The 12980-nt window shown below is 44.0% G+C and overlaps 1 protein-coding gene across 1 annotated transcript in view; it reads left to right on the top strand.

The window, feature by feature from the left end:
- Nucleotides 1-1448: 1448 nt before the first annotated feature.
- LOC107195118 (A disintegrin and metalloproteinase with thrombospondin motifs 7-like) overlaps nucleotides 1449-12980 on the top strand; it is a 41807-nt gene continuing 30275 nt past the window's right edge. The window contains exon 1 of the mRNA XM_015584897.1: nucleotides 1449-1533. Coding sequence (XP_015440383.1) covers nucleotides 1449-1533 — 85 coding nt within the window. The remainder of the gene's footprint in view (nucleotides 1534-12980) is intronic.

The following is a 12980-nucleotide window of genomic DNA, read 5'->3' as shown; positions in this document are numbered from 1 at the left end:
GCGTTTATTTAAGCTTCAGCCGACGCAAGCTCGCATTCCATCGGATCGATATTGTGATGGGACCGCGCGAGCATTTCTCGTTATCGTCGTAATTATAATTATGCGTTCTGGAAAGTGGTAAACCATCCGCGCCCCTGTAACATCGCTAATTTTTAATTGAATCAATGAAAATGAATGGCGCGTTGCCCTGTTGCGTTACGAGCTATTCGAAGTCATCGTTCACGATGACACAACAGACGGCTTTCTATACTGGCGTTCAAGCCTGGTTAATTTATTCGCCTTAGCGGTTAAAATTTTCTATGAAACTTCCTACAGGCGATTCTGTGTACCCAAACATTTCCCTTCCGCCGGTAGCGATAAGAAGCAACGCGTGTGTACAAGAAAATCCCTTTACATCACAGTGGGTAGTATGCAGCGAGTGATAAACATCCAAGAATCGATCGATGAACTTTGATCACTAAAATTCACGCAAATGTCGGCCTAAGCAATTGCTTATTTGTTGCTACCAAACTCTATCCAATATCATATTTAGTTGGTTCTCGATATTCGGAGGTGATCCTACTCTTCTCGGCACTCTGACAGTTCCTGCAATTCGGTTCGTGCATTGAAGTTCACCGACAGTCACAAGACTAATAATTCGTGGGAGCAGGCGTAAATCATAGCATGAAGTAAATCCGAGTATTCGGTGAGAAACTATGAGAAAGGGTCGGTACGGTTGTCAGGTCCAATCATGGGACCAGCACGGTCCGACCAAATCCGATTACCATAACTACCGAGCGTTACTTGCCGGACCATGAAAATCTCGCTTAACAAGGTACGTATCTTACACCGAAGCTGTTGCAAAAGCATCCGCAACATTTTCCTCTGAAACTCTGAATTGGGAAATTTCATTTTTGGTCCATTATTCGCCAATGTTTTCGTGTCAGACCACAATTATCATTCCATATTCCTTTACTATCCCTCGTTACCGCTTTCTATCGCGTCACCCAACTATATTTTGCCTCGGTACAGCCTTCTCTCGTTATACGTATGTTATGTCTTCGTTTACACTCTCTAGTAAATAACGAAATTGAATCGCGTTTTTGTTGTAAAAATCGACATCTCGCGATTATCAGATACCTACCTACATACATATACATAATCGAATACCATTAACAAATAAACATGTTTACTACAAAAGCCACAAAGTCTCGAGAAGTATGTATATCATAACACCTAACATTTGACAAGATGCACTGACAATAATAATTACGGAGAATATGCAACGAACAGATGCGTGAAACAACGACGCGATGTTCAACTAACCAACTTTCCGAATCCTCTCACAAGGCAATATTTTATATTTATTACAGGACAAAGAGTGACAACTTAAAGGGCGGAAGCTTGTCGACCAATTGGTTGTCGTGTACATAATATTTACAAGGTACACTTCCTGCTTGGCCACCACCATGCTCTATCCATTGATGCTTCAAGCGTTCGTCATTGTTGTGCATATCGTCCCGGAAGCCCGCCTGCATCGTCCAAACGTCAGGGGTGAGTTTGAAAACCGCTCTCAACAATACCATGATAAAATGGGGGTAACGATTCTACGTGCTATTATTCCGTCAATTTTTTATTGTGTATTATCATGGTACAATTCTATCTTGTATACCAGGAGACTTAAGTAATTTTAGAAAGGAAATATTTATCAGATTTTTCATTGATGGTAAATATTTTTTTGTGCAACGTTCAATTCTTCATACATAAAACAAAACATGCTGTCATAGTGAATATTTTTAGTCGAATAGGACGAAGAAATTCCGAAAAAAGGAATATGTTCCGAAACTAAAGCAGCGGGAATACGACGATAACTGTTGGACGCAACCCTCGCGTGACAGTGGAGGAAACCGATTGGATTTTTGCAGAATCGGCAATTGGTTCGCGCAATACGTTAAACGCGAGGCTAAAAATTATGTCAATTGGCGGCCCGCCAGACGGCGGCTTCGCGTCGCCCCGTTATCCCGATAAGATCAGCAGAATCTCTCGATGGGAGACGAGGCACATCAAAAGAGGCACCTATTTATGCCGGTAGCTGAGCATCACGGCACGACAATCAATTACAGACCTAGCCGGCTCTCCCGGACGTATTCGAAATATTTATCGGCATAATTAAAAATCAACTGTTGGCTCTAACAGCCATTAAAGACTCCCGGGGAGCATAAATAAATGGCGATTAGCATTTTACGACACTCCTGATCGAAGATCACCCTGGTGTCCTTTTCCCATCGTTGCTGTCCGCTTAATCTCTTTTCGTTTACTTCTCTATGTCGTAACTGGACACTATTTGTGCACTTAACAGAACCGCCTCCAGCAAAGACAAGACTTCTGCTTGAGGACTGGCAATGACAATTTCTCGAACAAAAGTAGCTGGATAGAGGTGGGGGGGAGAGAAAAAGAGAAAGAGAGAGAGAGAAGGAGAAGCATACGCGATGGCAACCAATCGAATCGACCGCTCCGTTTGCTTTTGTCATTTTTCACCTGTTCCCGACGCGACGCCGGACGTCATTTTATCGGACAATTTACAGATACCAGCCGATCGACTCCCCGAGAGAAAATAATGTCGCTGGAGGACAGATTGAGTCGAGGAAACTGCGGTACACCTTTCGAAACATTTTCTGCCACCAGTTTGGACAAAGCGACGAAGGAGTCTCTGTTTGCACGCGCGTTCATAGCACGGAAACTTTTAGTTGAACTTTCTGCCTATTGTGCCTCCACGCTATTGACACAATGGTTTCATTTGACATTTGTTCCACGATGTTCTTCGTCTTAAATGCAGTTCCTCCTTTCACTGACCTCTCTCGTTCGGCGAAATATTGTAATAAATTCGTGAGAATCAAGGTCGACGCTTTTAATATCTTGGAATTTCGTATGCTATCGATACGAACTTTTGCCTATGGATTGGTTCGCGAATTGCCGCGATTCAAATCCCACGCGATCGAGTCATCATAAGAGCAGCACCGTATCAGAAACGACTCTGTTCGTAGTGGCGGCTAACGCGCTTTCGCGTCGCCTTTCTTCCCCTAGCGGAATAGAAGAATAGAACCCTCCAAGGTGCCTTTTCAATACATGTACTGGGTATCTGTAGATAACTTGGCGGGCCGGGACGAAGTCGAACAAGCCGCTCGTAAATATTTATTCGGTTTGTGGGCGCAGAGACAATGCGAACCGAGTCGAATTAGCCGCGCGAAACGGAGCCGCGTTTCGAAATTAGCCTGTCGTTAGGACGCAATTATCATGATCGAGAAAGGAAATTACAGGCGACGGCGGGGACACGTTTACACGGTGACGCTCATTGCCTCGAAATCCTCGGTTTAGACTAAAGCTACGTTCCTACGTGTGTAAACGGCTTTACAAAAGACTTTACATCGTATAAAGTTAAACGAATTACCATTAAAGGGAATGTGAAGATTTTGTTAATGATAATATTTTTTTGACGTTATTTGACACTGAGGAACATTAGCATGATAGGAAAATTATCTTGATATACTGTATGATAGTCTGATGATTTAGTCCGATTGAACTTCGCGGTGTATAATTTAGTTCATCTTATTCTGAACAACTGTTGTTCAACAACGTGACTTAATTAACGCGTGTAATCTGTCTACTTCGACAAACTACCCGTGTCCCTTCAGCTGTTACCGAGTTATTAACTCGCCAAGAGTATCGTAATGACGAGGCATTAGTAGGGTTTGCACCCCGTCCCGGCGATGCTTCTCCCCAATGTGAAATTTAACGCCGGCAACTCGAGCCACGGACCAGACCTAAAAGCCTCAAACTGTTTCGACTCGCCGCGGAAGTTAGGCTCGAGTTTAGAACGATCCGCTGAACGAGCTGGCGCGAATAATTTTCGTGCACGACAGTTATTTGTTCCTTGTCGGGAATTTGGACCTTATCGAGTGTTGATATCGGTTTTCTATGAAGTAGCCTAATCGCTGAATACCTACAGCAACAAAACGAAACGAGATTTTTGATCGGAAGATTACGCAATAATGTTCGATCAACGACATTTGGACATCGTGTTTCATAAATATTTCTCGGACGGATCGTCACGCGAATAAAGACGATTCCAAAACAATATTATTCAGGAATTCCACGATACTTATATTAGTAAATGCATACTATTCGTCTATAAAAAGAATTTTGCCTCTTCTTATCCTGGATACGATCTTCAGCAATTTCCTGGGAATCGTGCATAGATCGATCAACAAGATCGCAAACGGTTCTCCGATTCTGTCGCGTAACGTCGACCCTCCTCCCGAACGTCTCTCGACTTTTTATCCGTGGAGAAAAGCAACGTCCCTGGTATGGCGCCAAGCATCGGCAAACCCGACGAAAAAACGAAGGCTCCCTGCTCGTCTGTAACACCGACCGCCCATTCATGGTTCGAACTCGTTGAAAAATCGTTCCTTCGTTCACTGAATATCTGCTCGAAAATAAGCGTGGGTACTCGTGTGTACGCACACGCGAACCGATGCCAATTACCTACTAGCCGGCTTATTCGGTCTCTCTTGATTTCTCGGTTCACGACATTACCGAGCAGGAGCAAAATTCCATCCTAATAATATTATGGCAATTGTCAGTGTAACGACGCAAAATCTTTATTTTAAAATCAAACATTTTACTTCGATACACGCCATAAACCGTAGGGTTGTTCCTTGATTCACGAATTTCCGAAGATACCCGACGTTGGAGGAATCTTCGAGACCATCGAAGGCAACGATCGCGAGAACTTGTGGGATCCCTAATTAGATTCCTGACTCCTCGAAGTTTGCCGAACGGTCTTGCGGTACGGTTGAAACAAATGAACTGTTCAAAATTTCAAAAGTGTTCCGAGGATCGCGAACTTTCAATTTTCGAACTTCTCTTCGGGTCTCTTCGTAAGTTTCTCGGTTATGGGATTCGCGGGGACTATGAACTTCCTAAGCCGATATAAAATCTTAAGTCCATGAATTACACAGAGCCGCGGAGTTCAACTTTTACGAAGAAGGATCGAAGATTTCAAAATTCCGCTTGTCTCGGGCGAAGCAGACGTTCTTGGAACTTCGAAAATCATTCGCACGGACTATACATATACACCGGTAGAAACTTTCAATTTAAACAAATGGAACGGTTTTTGCATTAGCTTTTCTACAAAGCGTAAGGAATTTATACCGTCTAATGAGCTTGCATTACTACATTCGCCTTGAATTTCACAGAAAGTAGTCATAGACGTATCCCCAAGCTCCGTTCGAAACAACTAGAACATACGATGTCAACTTTCGACTAAAACCTTTAGGACTATCGTTGATATAAACAAGTTTACGAATACTTGAATGATTAACAAGATACGAGGATATGAAAATGCTCTCTATCTTTTGAAAATGGGAAAACTTTTCCATGCATAGCCGGAAGGAGTGAAAAGGTCGGCGAAATTACCGCACAAGAGGGATCAGAAGAGACGCGCACCTGTGCCGGTACTCGGTTGATGTTCGATGAATGCACGCGCGCGCGGGCGAACGGGCGTGGGCAGCGCCGTCAATAGACAGTACACGCTCGCTTTTTGTCTTCCCTTCTCGTTTTCTCGCCGCCTTACGCCGCGCCGGGACCGATGCGAAAGCGACAGCGAATAAAAGGCAGGACGCGCGTGGGCATCGCCGTGCAAATCCGAAAACGCTGAAACGCGACTGCCGCCGTCGCAGCCGCAGTCGTACTCGATTCGCGTAGGCACTCGATGACGAAGCGTTATCTTTATTTTCATTCAGAACTGCCGGCCGAACAGCCTCGCGTTCGTTCGGGCTTCTCTCATTCTTGATTTTACGTCGTTACATAATGCAGTCTGACTGAATGCAGTTATTCAGAACTGCCGGCCGAACAGCCTCGCGTTCGTTCGGGCTTCTCTCATTCTTGATTTTACGTGGTTACATAATGCAGTCTGACTGGCATCTTCGCGTACGATTCACCGCTCTATTACGTGGCTCACAATCAGTATGAACATTTGAATTTCTTTTACGACAGTATAATTACAGTAAATTTTTATGTAGCATTTAGAAGGGTCGAAGGGTTTGTAGAGATACGAGTGTCGTACACTTCCTGTAGTATGTATGTACATAGATATACGTGAATCAGTGAAAGAGCAAGTCTGAAATTGCAATAAATTTTCTTCAGGCAATATTTTGAGCTATTTAACCGAGGTTCCCGAAATCTTGAAACACTCCTCGAGAACTAAAAGGTATGTGTATTTAATTACGTCTAATCTGTAGCCTTGGGTTAATTTTCAAATATCACTTCGTGGAAGTGATAATTTCCATTAGACGAGGGACGAATACACAGGGAAGACAGCGCACCGTAGAAGAACAATGTTTAAAGACCCAAAATAGAGTGATATTCGTATGTATAACGTAGGTGCTACGTTGTCAGGATCCTGATTCCGTATCCAAGGAGGGTAAACATTAACTCGGGAATTTGTATGAGTATTCGTGCAAATATTAGCACTGCGTATTTGCTCATAACGCGTGCGAATATTTGGTTATATCCCGATAACGCAGGTAGTCGTTGTCTCTGTCGTATTATTCTAACGCCGTTAAAAGTAGATTATTTGGTTTGCGGAAAGGTTTGCTTCGTCGCGGAGTGTACCTAATATTAATTTTAACTTCTCTTCCGAAAGATTCACTTGTCCAGCGTTTACAGCTGCGAGTTACCGACCAACAACGTTGCAAATCGACTCGGCAAAAGCAAAACGCTGTACAAGACCGAGTAATGGTATTGGGCTCCGATCGAAGGAAATCGATTTGAGTTTCGCGCGAATGAAAGTCGGAGCGTGGACGTTCGTCTGGCAGATTGGAAGAAGAGCGAGCGCTTCGCACCTGCGGGGGCAGACAGGGAGGCAGGACGAAGACGACACGAGGCGTAGGCCGAAGCTCGCTCGATCAGCAATAACGAATAAAACCCACGCGAACGAGTCTCCGGAGTGGCGCAGGAGTGTGATCCTTTTCGAGAGATACCACGGCCCTCACCCACGACCACGACCGTCGGCTTCTGCATATGTCACGGCGTAGCGCCATCCCTTCTATTTGTGGACAGGATTTTCTGTCTTTATCGGCAGAAATATCGTTGGACGCGGTCTTCTCTCATATTCGGCTGCCTCGATTCGTTCAATTTCTTAATTCAATTTCTTTTTCAATTACTTAACGTTATTTCTTAACTGAAAATTTTCACGCGCCAGGATCAAGCCTATCGCTCTGAAAACTTTCAACATTTCTACAGAATTCCCGACGCTTTCGCGTTCTAGATAGGGTAGTCATAAATCTTTGTTGTCACTTTATCACGCGTCCGCGACAGAATCTGAAAAAGCGTTCGTCAAACAACTCGAGCGAGGAACGAAACAGGACACGGTTGTATGTATGTATGTACATATTCGTTCCTCTCGCCACGCAGAGACATTTGGATCTCCGATGAGAAAATTAATGTTGTTCCCGTGGTCTCTACAGGAGACTAGTTTATCGGTTGTTCGACGAGAGATATAACAGCCAGATGACCCTGGGGAAATCGTGAAATCTGTTATTGCGATGTCTCGGCGGGGCGACAGGGCGCCGCAGCTAGTTTACACGTACGATAAGTACACCGGAAACGCGGGGAAATTTCTCGCCTGTCAATAACTCACGCTACCCGGAAATATTCCGCGAGATCCTCCGTCGGACACCAAACTTTGTTACTTACGATCTTGTCCCGAACCACCTTACTCGTTACATACATTGGCTTACGTTGTGAACGTTAACTAGGCTTTGTTCGGTCTATGGCAGTTGGTGCTCGACAGTTTCCGCGAAGTAATTTAGAAATTATAGCTACAACTTCATCGTCGCGTTTTCGACGAGGCGAGTTCTTTTTTTAATTCATGTCCCAAAACTGTACGAATTCACTTAGTCGTTACACGCAAATGCATCCCTATCTCTTACTCTCCGGCTTAGTTTCGCCGATCGGCACCGATATGATCGAGCAGTAAGGGTCGCAGAGGGTTACCGCGAAATTTGTAGCACTTTAGGTTGGATGCGAAACAAGTATAGTAGGTGCCCTTATCGCGATGGCAGTGTAACGAACAGGATTTAGATAAAATATAGCAAATATCCACGTAGGGTATAGCAAACGCCGGGATTTCACGTTATCCCGGACAGGGTGCCTGGCGATTCCCGTGAAGAATATCTCGTGAGTTCGTGTTCCGTGAAAATGGTTAGCGAGATAAGATGCGGTGCTCGTGTCGTATCGAGGCCGAGCCGAGCCGAGCCGAGTCGATCCGCGGCAAGCTACAGGACGACGCGACGTAGATATTTAAGTGTGCCCGCGTAAATGGCCGGTTAGACGCGCGATTTATTGGCCCGCCGAAAGATAGATGCATTTTGGAGCAAAGACGACGACGCCGCCGCACTTGCGCGCCACCCCCGCGATAACAATTCGTCAACCGGTCATCATAATTTAACTCCCTCCCGCTGATAAGAAAGATTCATGGTAACGCCCGGAGAAAGGGTGTCCGGAGAACAATGGAGTGCACGTCGAGTTTTAAACGGCGATATTACCACGGAACAGGGTCTTGTGCAGCTTTTGCATGTTATATGCGACACTTCTCCAGCCACACGGAAGATCGGGGGTAGGCTCGCAAACAGAGTGAATAAGAAATCAATATACAAGGTAAGGGGTAGTAGATTCATCTTGAACCTAAGGTTACAACAGTGTTCACTTACGGGAACTTCAATAGATGTTTCACAGTTTTCTCCGACGTAACTGCGAAAGGCGAGTTTTCTTTTCCAACAGAGCGTGCTCATAGTTTCGCGAACCGATATACATAAATCGAACTTTCCCGTGAAAGGAAAAAAGCCGGTGTTTACGGAGTCCACTCGCGTTCTCATAAATCCATCAATCCGAAAGTTTCCACGTTTTTCAAGTGTCAAAGTTGCCCAACCGCGCGATCCTATCTGCGAAAGTGCCTAAGATAATTAATGAAAAACGAACGAGCCAAGACAGCTCGAGATTGTGCTCGGTCTGTAACCACCCACGTGCGAGCGGAGAGCTAGCATCGAAAAAAAAATCATTCCGGATTGGTTTCACTGGGCTTCGATCGAACGAAAATTGTATTTCATTGATTGCCGCGAAGTCTCCGTTAACTCTGTTGTCTCGTAGACCTTACTTGAGCATCTTATCATCTTGCTTCGATTCGATAACTTATTTTCGTTGAAACTTCAAGTCCTCTTAATTACCGACTTCCATCCCAGCATCGAATCGATGAGTTTTCCAATAAACCGACTTGATCGTTGAATAATCTTCGTCTCACGAATATGTCGGTGCATTAAAAGTAGGTACAGTGACTTGAAGCCTCCGATATTTGTAGCAAATAAATTTTGAACCACGTAACCATATTTCCTCTGTATCGTCCGTTATAAAGCATTCTATCATCGCTGAATGATTGATTGATTTAATACACTCCGATTTATCACTGTTTTAGACGCATTAAAATCGTTATCGTTTTTCTGTTCTCGAGGGATACTATTCCAAGTCAAATCCATCCATCTCGTTTATCGTTAAGGAATACGCGAGCGAACCTTTGGACACGTGCACTGCGTTGCGTTGTAGAAGGCGTGGACAATAATTAAGTTGTATCGCTATGATTAATCGTCGTCTCTGGTTGACCTAACCCTATTCCGGCCGGAGCTCCGATGAATACCCGGAAAATTGCTCGGCAGACTGCGTTCCGTTCTCAGCGCGTCGCGTCGGTTGAAATTAACAATTTTACTACTGAATATTATCCGCCGTGCTCCATTTCGATCGAGTATTGAATCTTTTCCCAAAATGAATCGGAAGACAATACGTTTCAGACAGTACTTATAGCAGTAAAGCTATTGCACGTTTATCTGCTATTGCCTATCGGAAAAGATATTGCGATCAATTGGACGTATCCAAACACTCGTCGTTGTGTCGTTGTAACAAACGATTCCGCTTAGATGAAAGTAGTTTACCGATATTCAGGTTAATGACCTCGGCCTTCAAAAGGTTCAACAAGTTAAGAGATAATAGTACATCCTGGACATCCGAGTTTCTAACTTCCCAGACTTGACTCGTCTGCAGAGTTCTAATAGCTCCTAAAAATTTTACGGTTCATCCAACAAAGAAAATTATATAGTCCGCGAACGTTCGTTGAATCGAGTGAAGTTTCTTGAACTGCGAGATTGAAACACGAGCATCACATTCAGCCACGCCGATGAAGCCTTGAGGCGCGATTTATTTAATCGAAATCGTCTAATTCCCCGTAAAAGCGAAGCCATCTGTTGCGCAGGGGAAACGAGTGCGGATTTTCTTCGCGAGATTACTCGTTCAAAGAATGTTTCATCGCTAACCAAATATCGTCTGTTACTCGAAAGGGATTTTTTATCAACGTAACGGGAAATGTAACGGAACATGTATCCTTTTCTGTGATTTATATTCTTGGAAGTAAAAGTATAAACGTGATCTGAATAAGAGACAACGTACATCCAGTAATTTACTATTCCAAAAATGATTGTATCATATATGTATAAAACACATGCCACGACCGATGTTTCATTCTCGTGAATTTATGAAAATCGAGGAAACATTACACCGCGAATAATTTAACGCTTCCTAGGGAAAAATTGCGAGTAAAGTCGAACGCGGTGTCAAATCTCAACGTTATAAGACAATCGAACAGCTTGCGGAAAAAACTGGAATCCGACAAGGAACTCAAAATTACGATGCACGACGAAAACTCGCACCTCAACCCTCTTCGAGGTCGCAGTTTTCGACGTATTTACAGCACTTCCGTTGCAAATAATATTTCCCTAAAAGTGTCTGTCTTAAAACGACACCAATAACATAATTAAACAAAATGATCAATCTAACGATCAACCTAAACTCGCTTTACGTTAATTCACGTAAGGGTATACAATTTCAGTAGCAGTTGTTGCAATATAAATAGCATGTCAAATTACAAGCTTTGGAGGTTTAAGTTCAATACCTTCTGAATGAACTGTAACTGCACGTCCGGAAATTAATACGTGTTCAAATGCTAATAGAACTCTGCGAGAAACAGAACTACAGTTGCTCGATGCATTCTGGTAACTGTAACGATGTAAACTTTACACGAAATCGCACAGTCCGCTAATTTCAATGTATGCACGAAGTAATCAAACTATTCGATGCGGTGAAATCGACGCACAAGGTGTTTCGAGAAAAATATAACTAAATTCGATTTGACTTGATCTGATTACGTATTTCGACTAAAACAAAAGTAGGTATAGAAACATGCACGAATAGTTATTTCGTGTGTGTAAAGAAAATGCAATACCTATCGAATTACGAAATAAATGTTAAACAGCCTGTCGGTAACCTCATCCGACCTTCTCTTACGCAATTGAGAACAAACGAAAGCCTGTTTCTGTATTCTTCCGTGATTTTCAAATATTTACTGCCTTATTAAAAAAATAGAGCGGTCGACTGAGGCCAAGCGGTGTCGTCGACGAGGTTGCTTGGCATTCATGCGACGTCAACTTGCTTGCCATTTAAAATTCTTTGTGCCACATGTTCAAGCTATGTATACGGGAAGTATTGAAACATGTACCGATCATCTTGCCGGATTCGCCGTATACTTTTGACAATCCAGTAATTCGAATACGATGAAACACATTTATCCAGACTTATTAAATCATTCTCACTTCGATCTTGAAACCTGAGATGCAGCTACGAATGTTCCAACTCCCTCTGTGCGTCGGACTGTACACTCGCTGGGAATCGGAGCTGACCGATGCGAATGTATACGTTGCATGCGCCAGGGTAAATTCCATCGAAAAGTGGAGTACTAAACTGCACGGTTCGCTAATTATTGCAACGCACGAAATTATAGAGTTCGCTAAGTCAAGACACGGCGGCGAGTGACCCTGGTGATCACGACTAACGAGATAACTATAAAAGTTCAATTAACGTCTGAAAATGACCGTTCCCGTTCGTGGATCACTTATTAAAAACAGCACGCGGATCGAGGGGGAAGGGTTGGGAGGGGAGTTAAAGGTATCGGAGGTTGCAGCGTATTTCCGCGGCTATCGCGGGAACCTTAATGAATTCGATAAGTAGGTATATGCTAATGGCCGAGGATTTTTGCGGGGCCGGCCGAGATGGGCCCGAGATGGCCCCGAGATGGGCCCGGGAGTGAGTCATCCGAGGAAACTGGTTTCTACCGTAATACCAGGTATCAACGATAAAGTATCGCCCCGACGCCTAATAACTTTGACTCCTGGAACTCCGAGTCACGACCCGCTCGAACCGGAATCTAAGGTTGCGTGAATCCTCGCGGCCCCTAAACGTGAGCTGAATTTATTTTTGACACTCCAGAAAAGGTCCGTGCCACTCTTTAGAGCCCCGTGGCACAACTAGGACGCCGCGGCCGCGCCATACGCGTCAGTTTGCGTCAATTCCGAGAAGTCTAATTCGGGAAATTGGAGTAATTCGACGGACGATTGAGTGGTTTCGACGGTCTGCGAACATTTCGAATCGATCTCCGAGCATTCGCAAATATTCTCTACGTCATATTGAAACTTCCGGTACCTATTAGAAAAATACAAATGTATTAGCTACATACATGTAGCAACGCCTAATAATATTTCTAGGATTTGGAATTTCATGTTCTTTAAATTGAGCGGAGAACCAAAATGTTAACGTCCACGGAAATTCGATTGAGCCGCGACGCGTTTATCCATGACTATTCTGTCTCCGATAAATACGAATTGAAAACAGACAGGTTCGTCATCGCGTTGAATCGGTTAATTAATAACCGAACACATAAGTAGCCTGTAATTACGCGAAACGACGATGCGACGCATCATCTGTTCCATGTAATTAAGCGAGGCGAGTGTACGTAAGGAGCGTACAGCGCGCGGTGTAGTGTGATGTGGTGTGGGAAGGATCGGCTC

Source organism: Dufourea novaeangliae, unplaced genomic scaffold (assembly GCF_001272555.1).
Source record: "Dufourea novaeangliae isolate 0120121106 unplaced genomic scaffold, ASM127255v1 scaffold49, whole genome shotgun sequence".
In the NCBI taxonomy this organism is placed as follows: Eukaryota; Metazoa; Arthropoda; class Insecta; order Hymenoptera; family Halictidae; genus Dufourea; species Dufourea novaeangliae.
The sequence above is the reverse complement of the archived record's forward strand: the minus strand, read 5'-3'. Positions and strand labels throughout refer to the sequence as shown.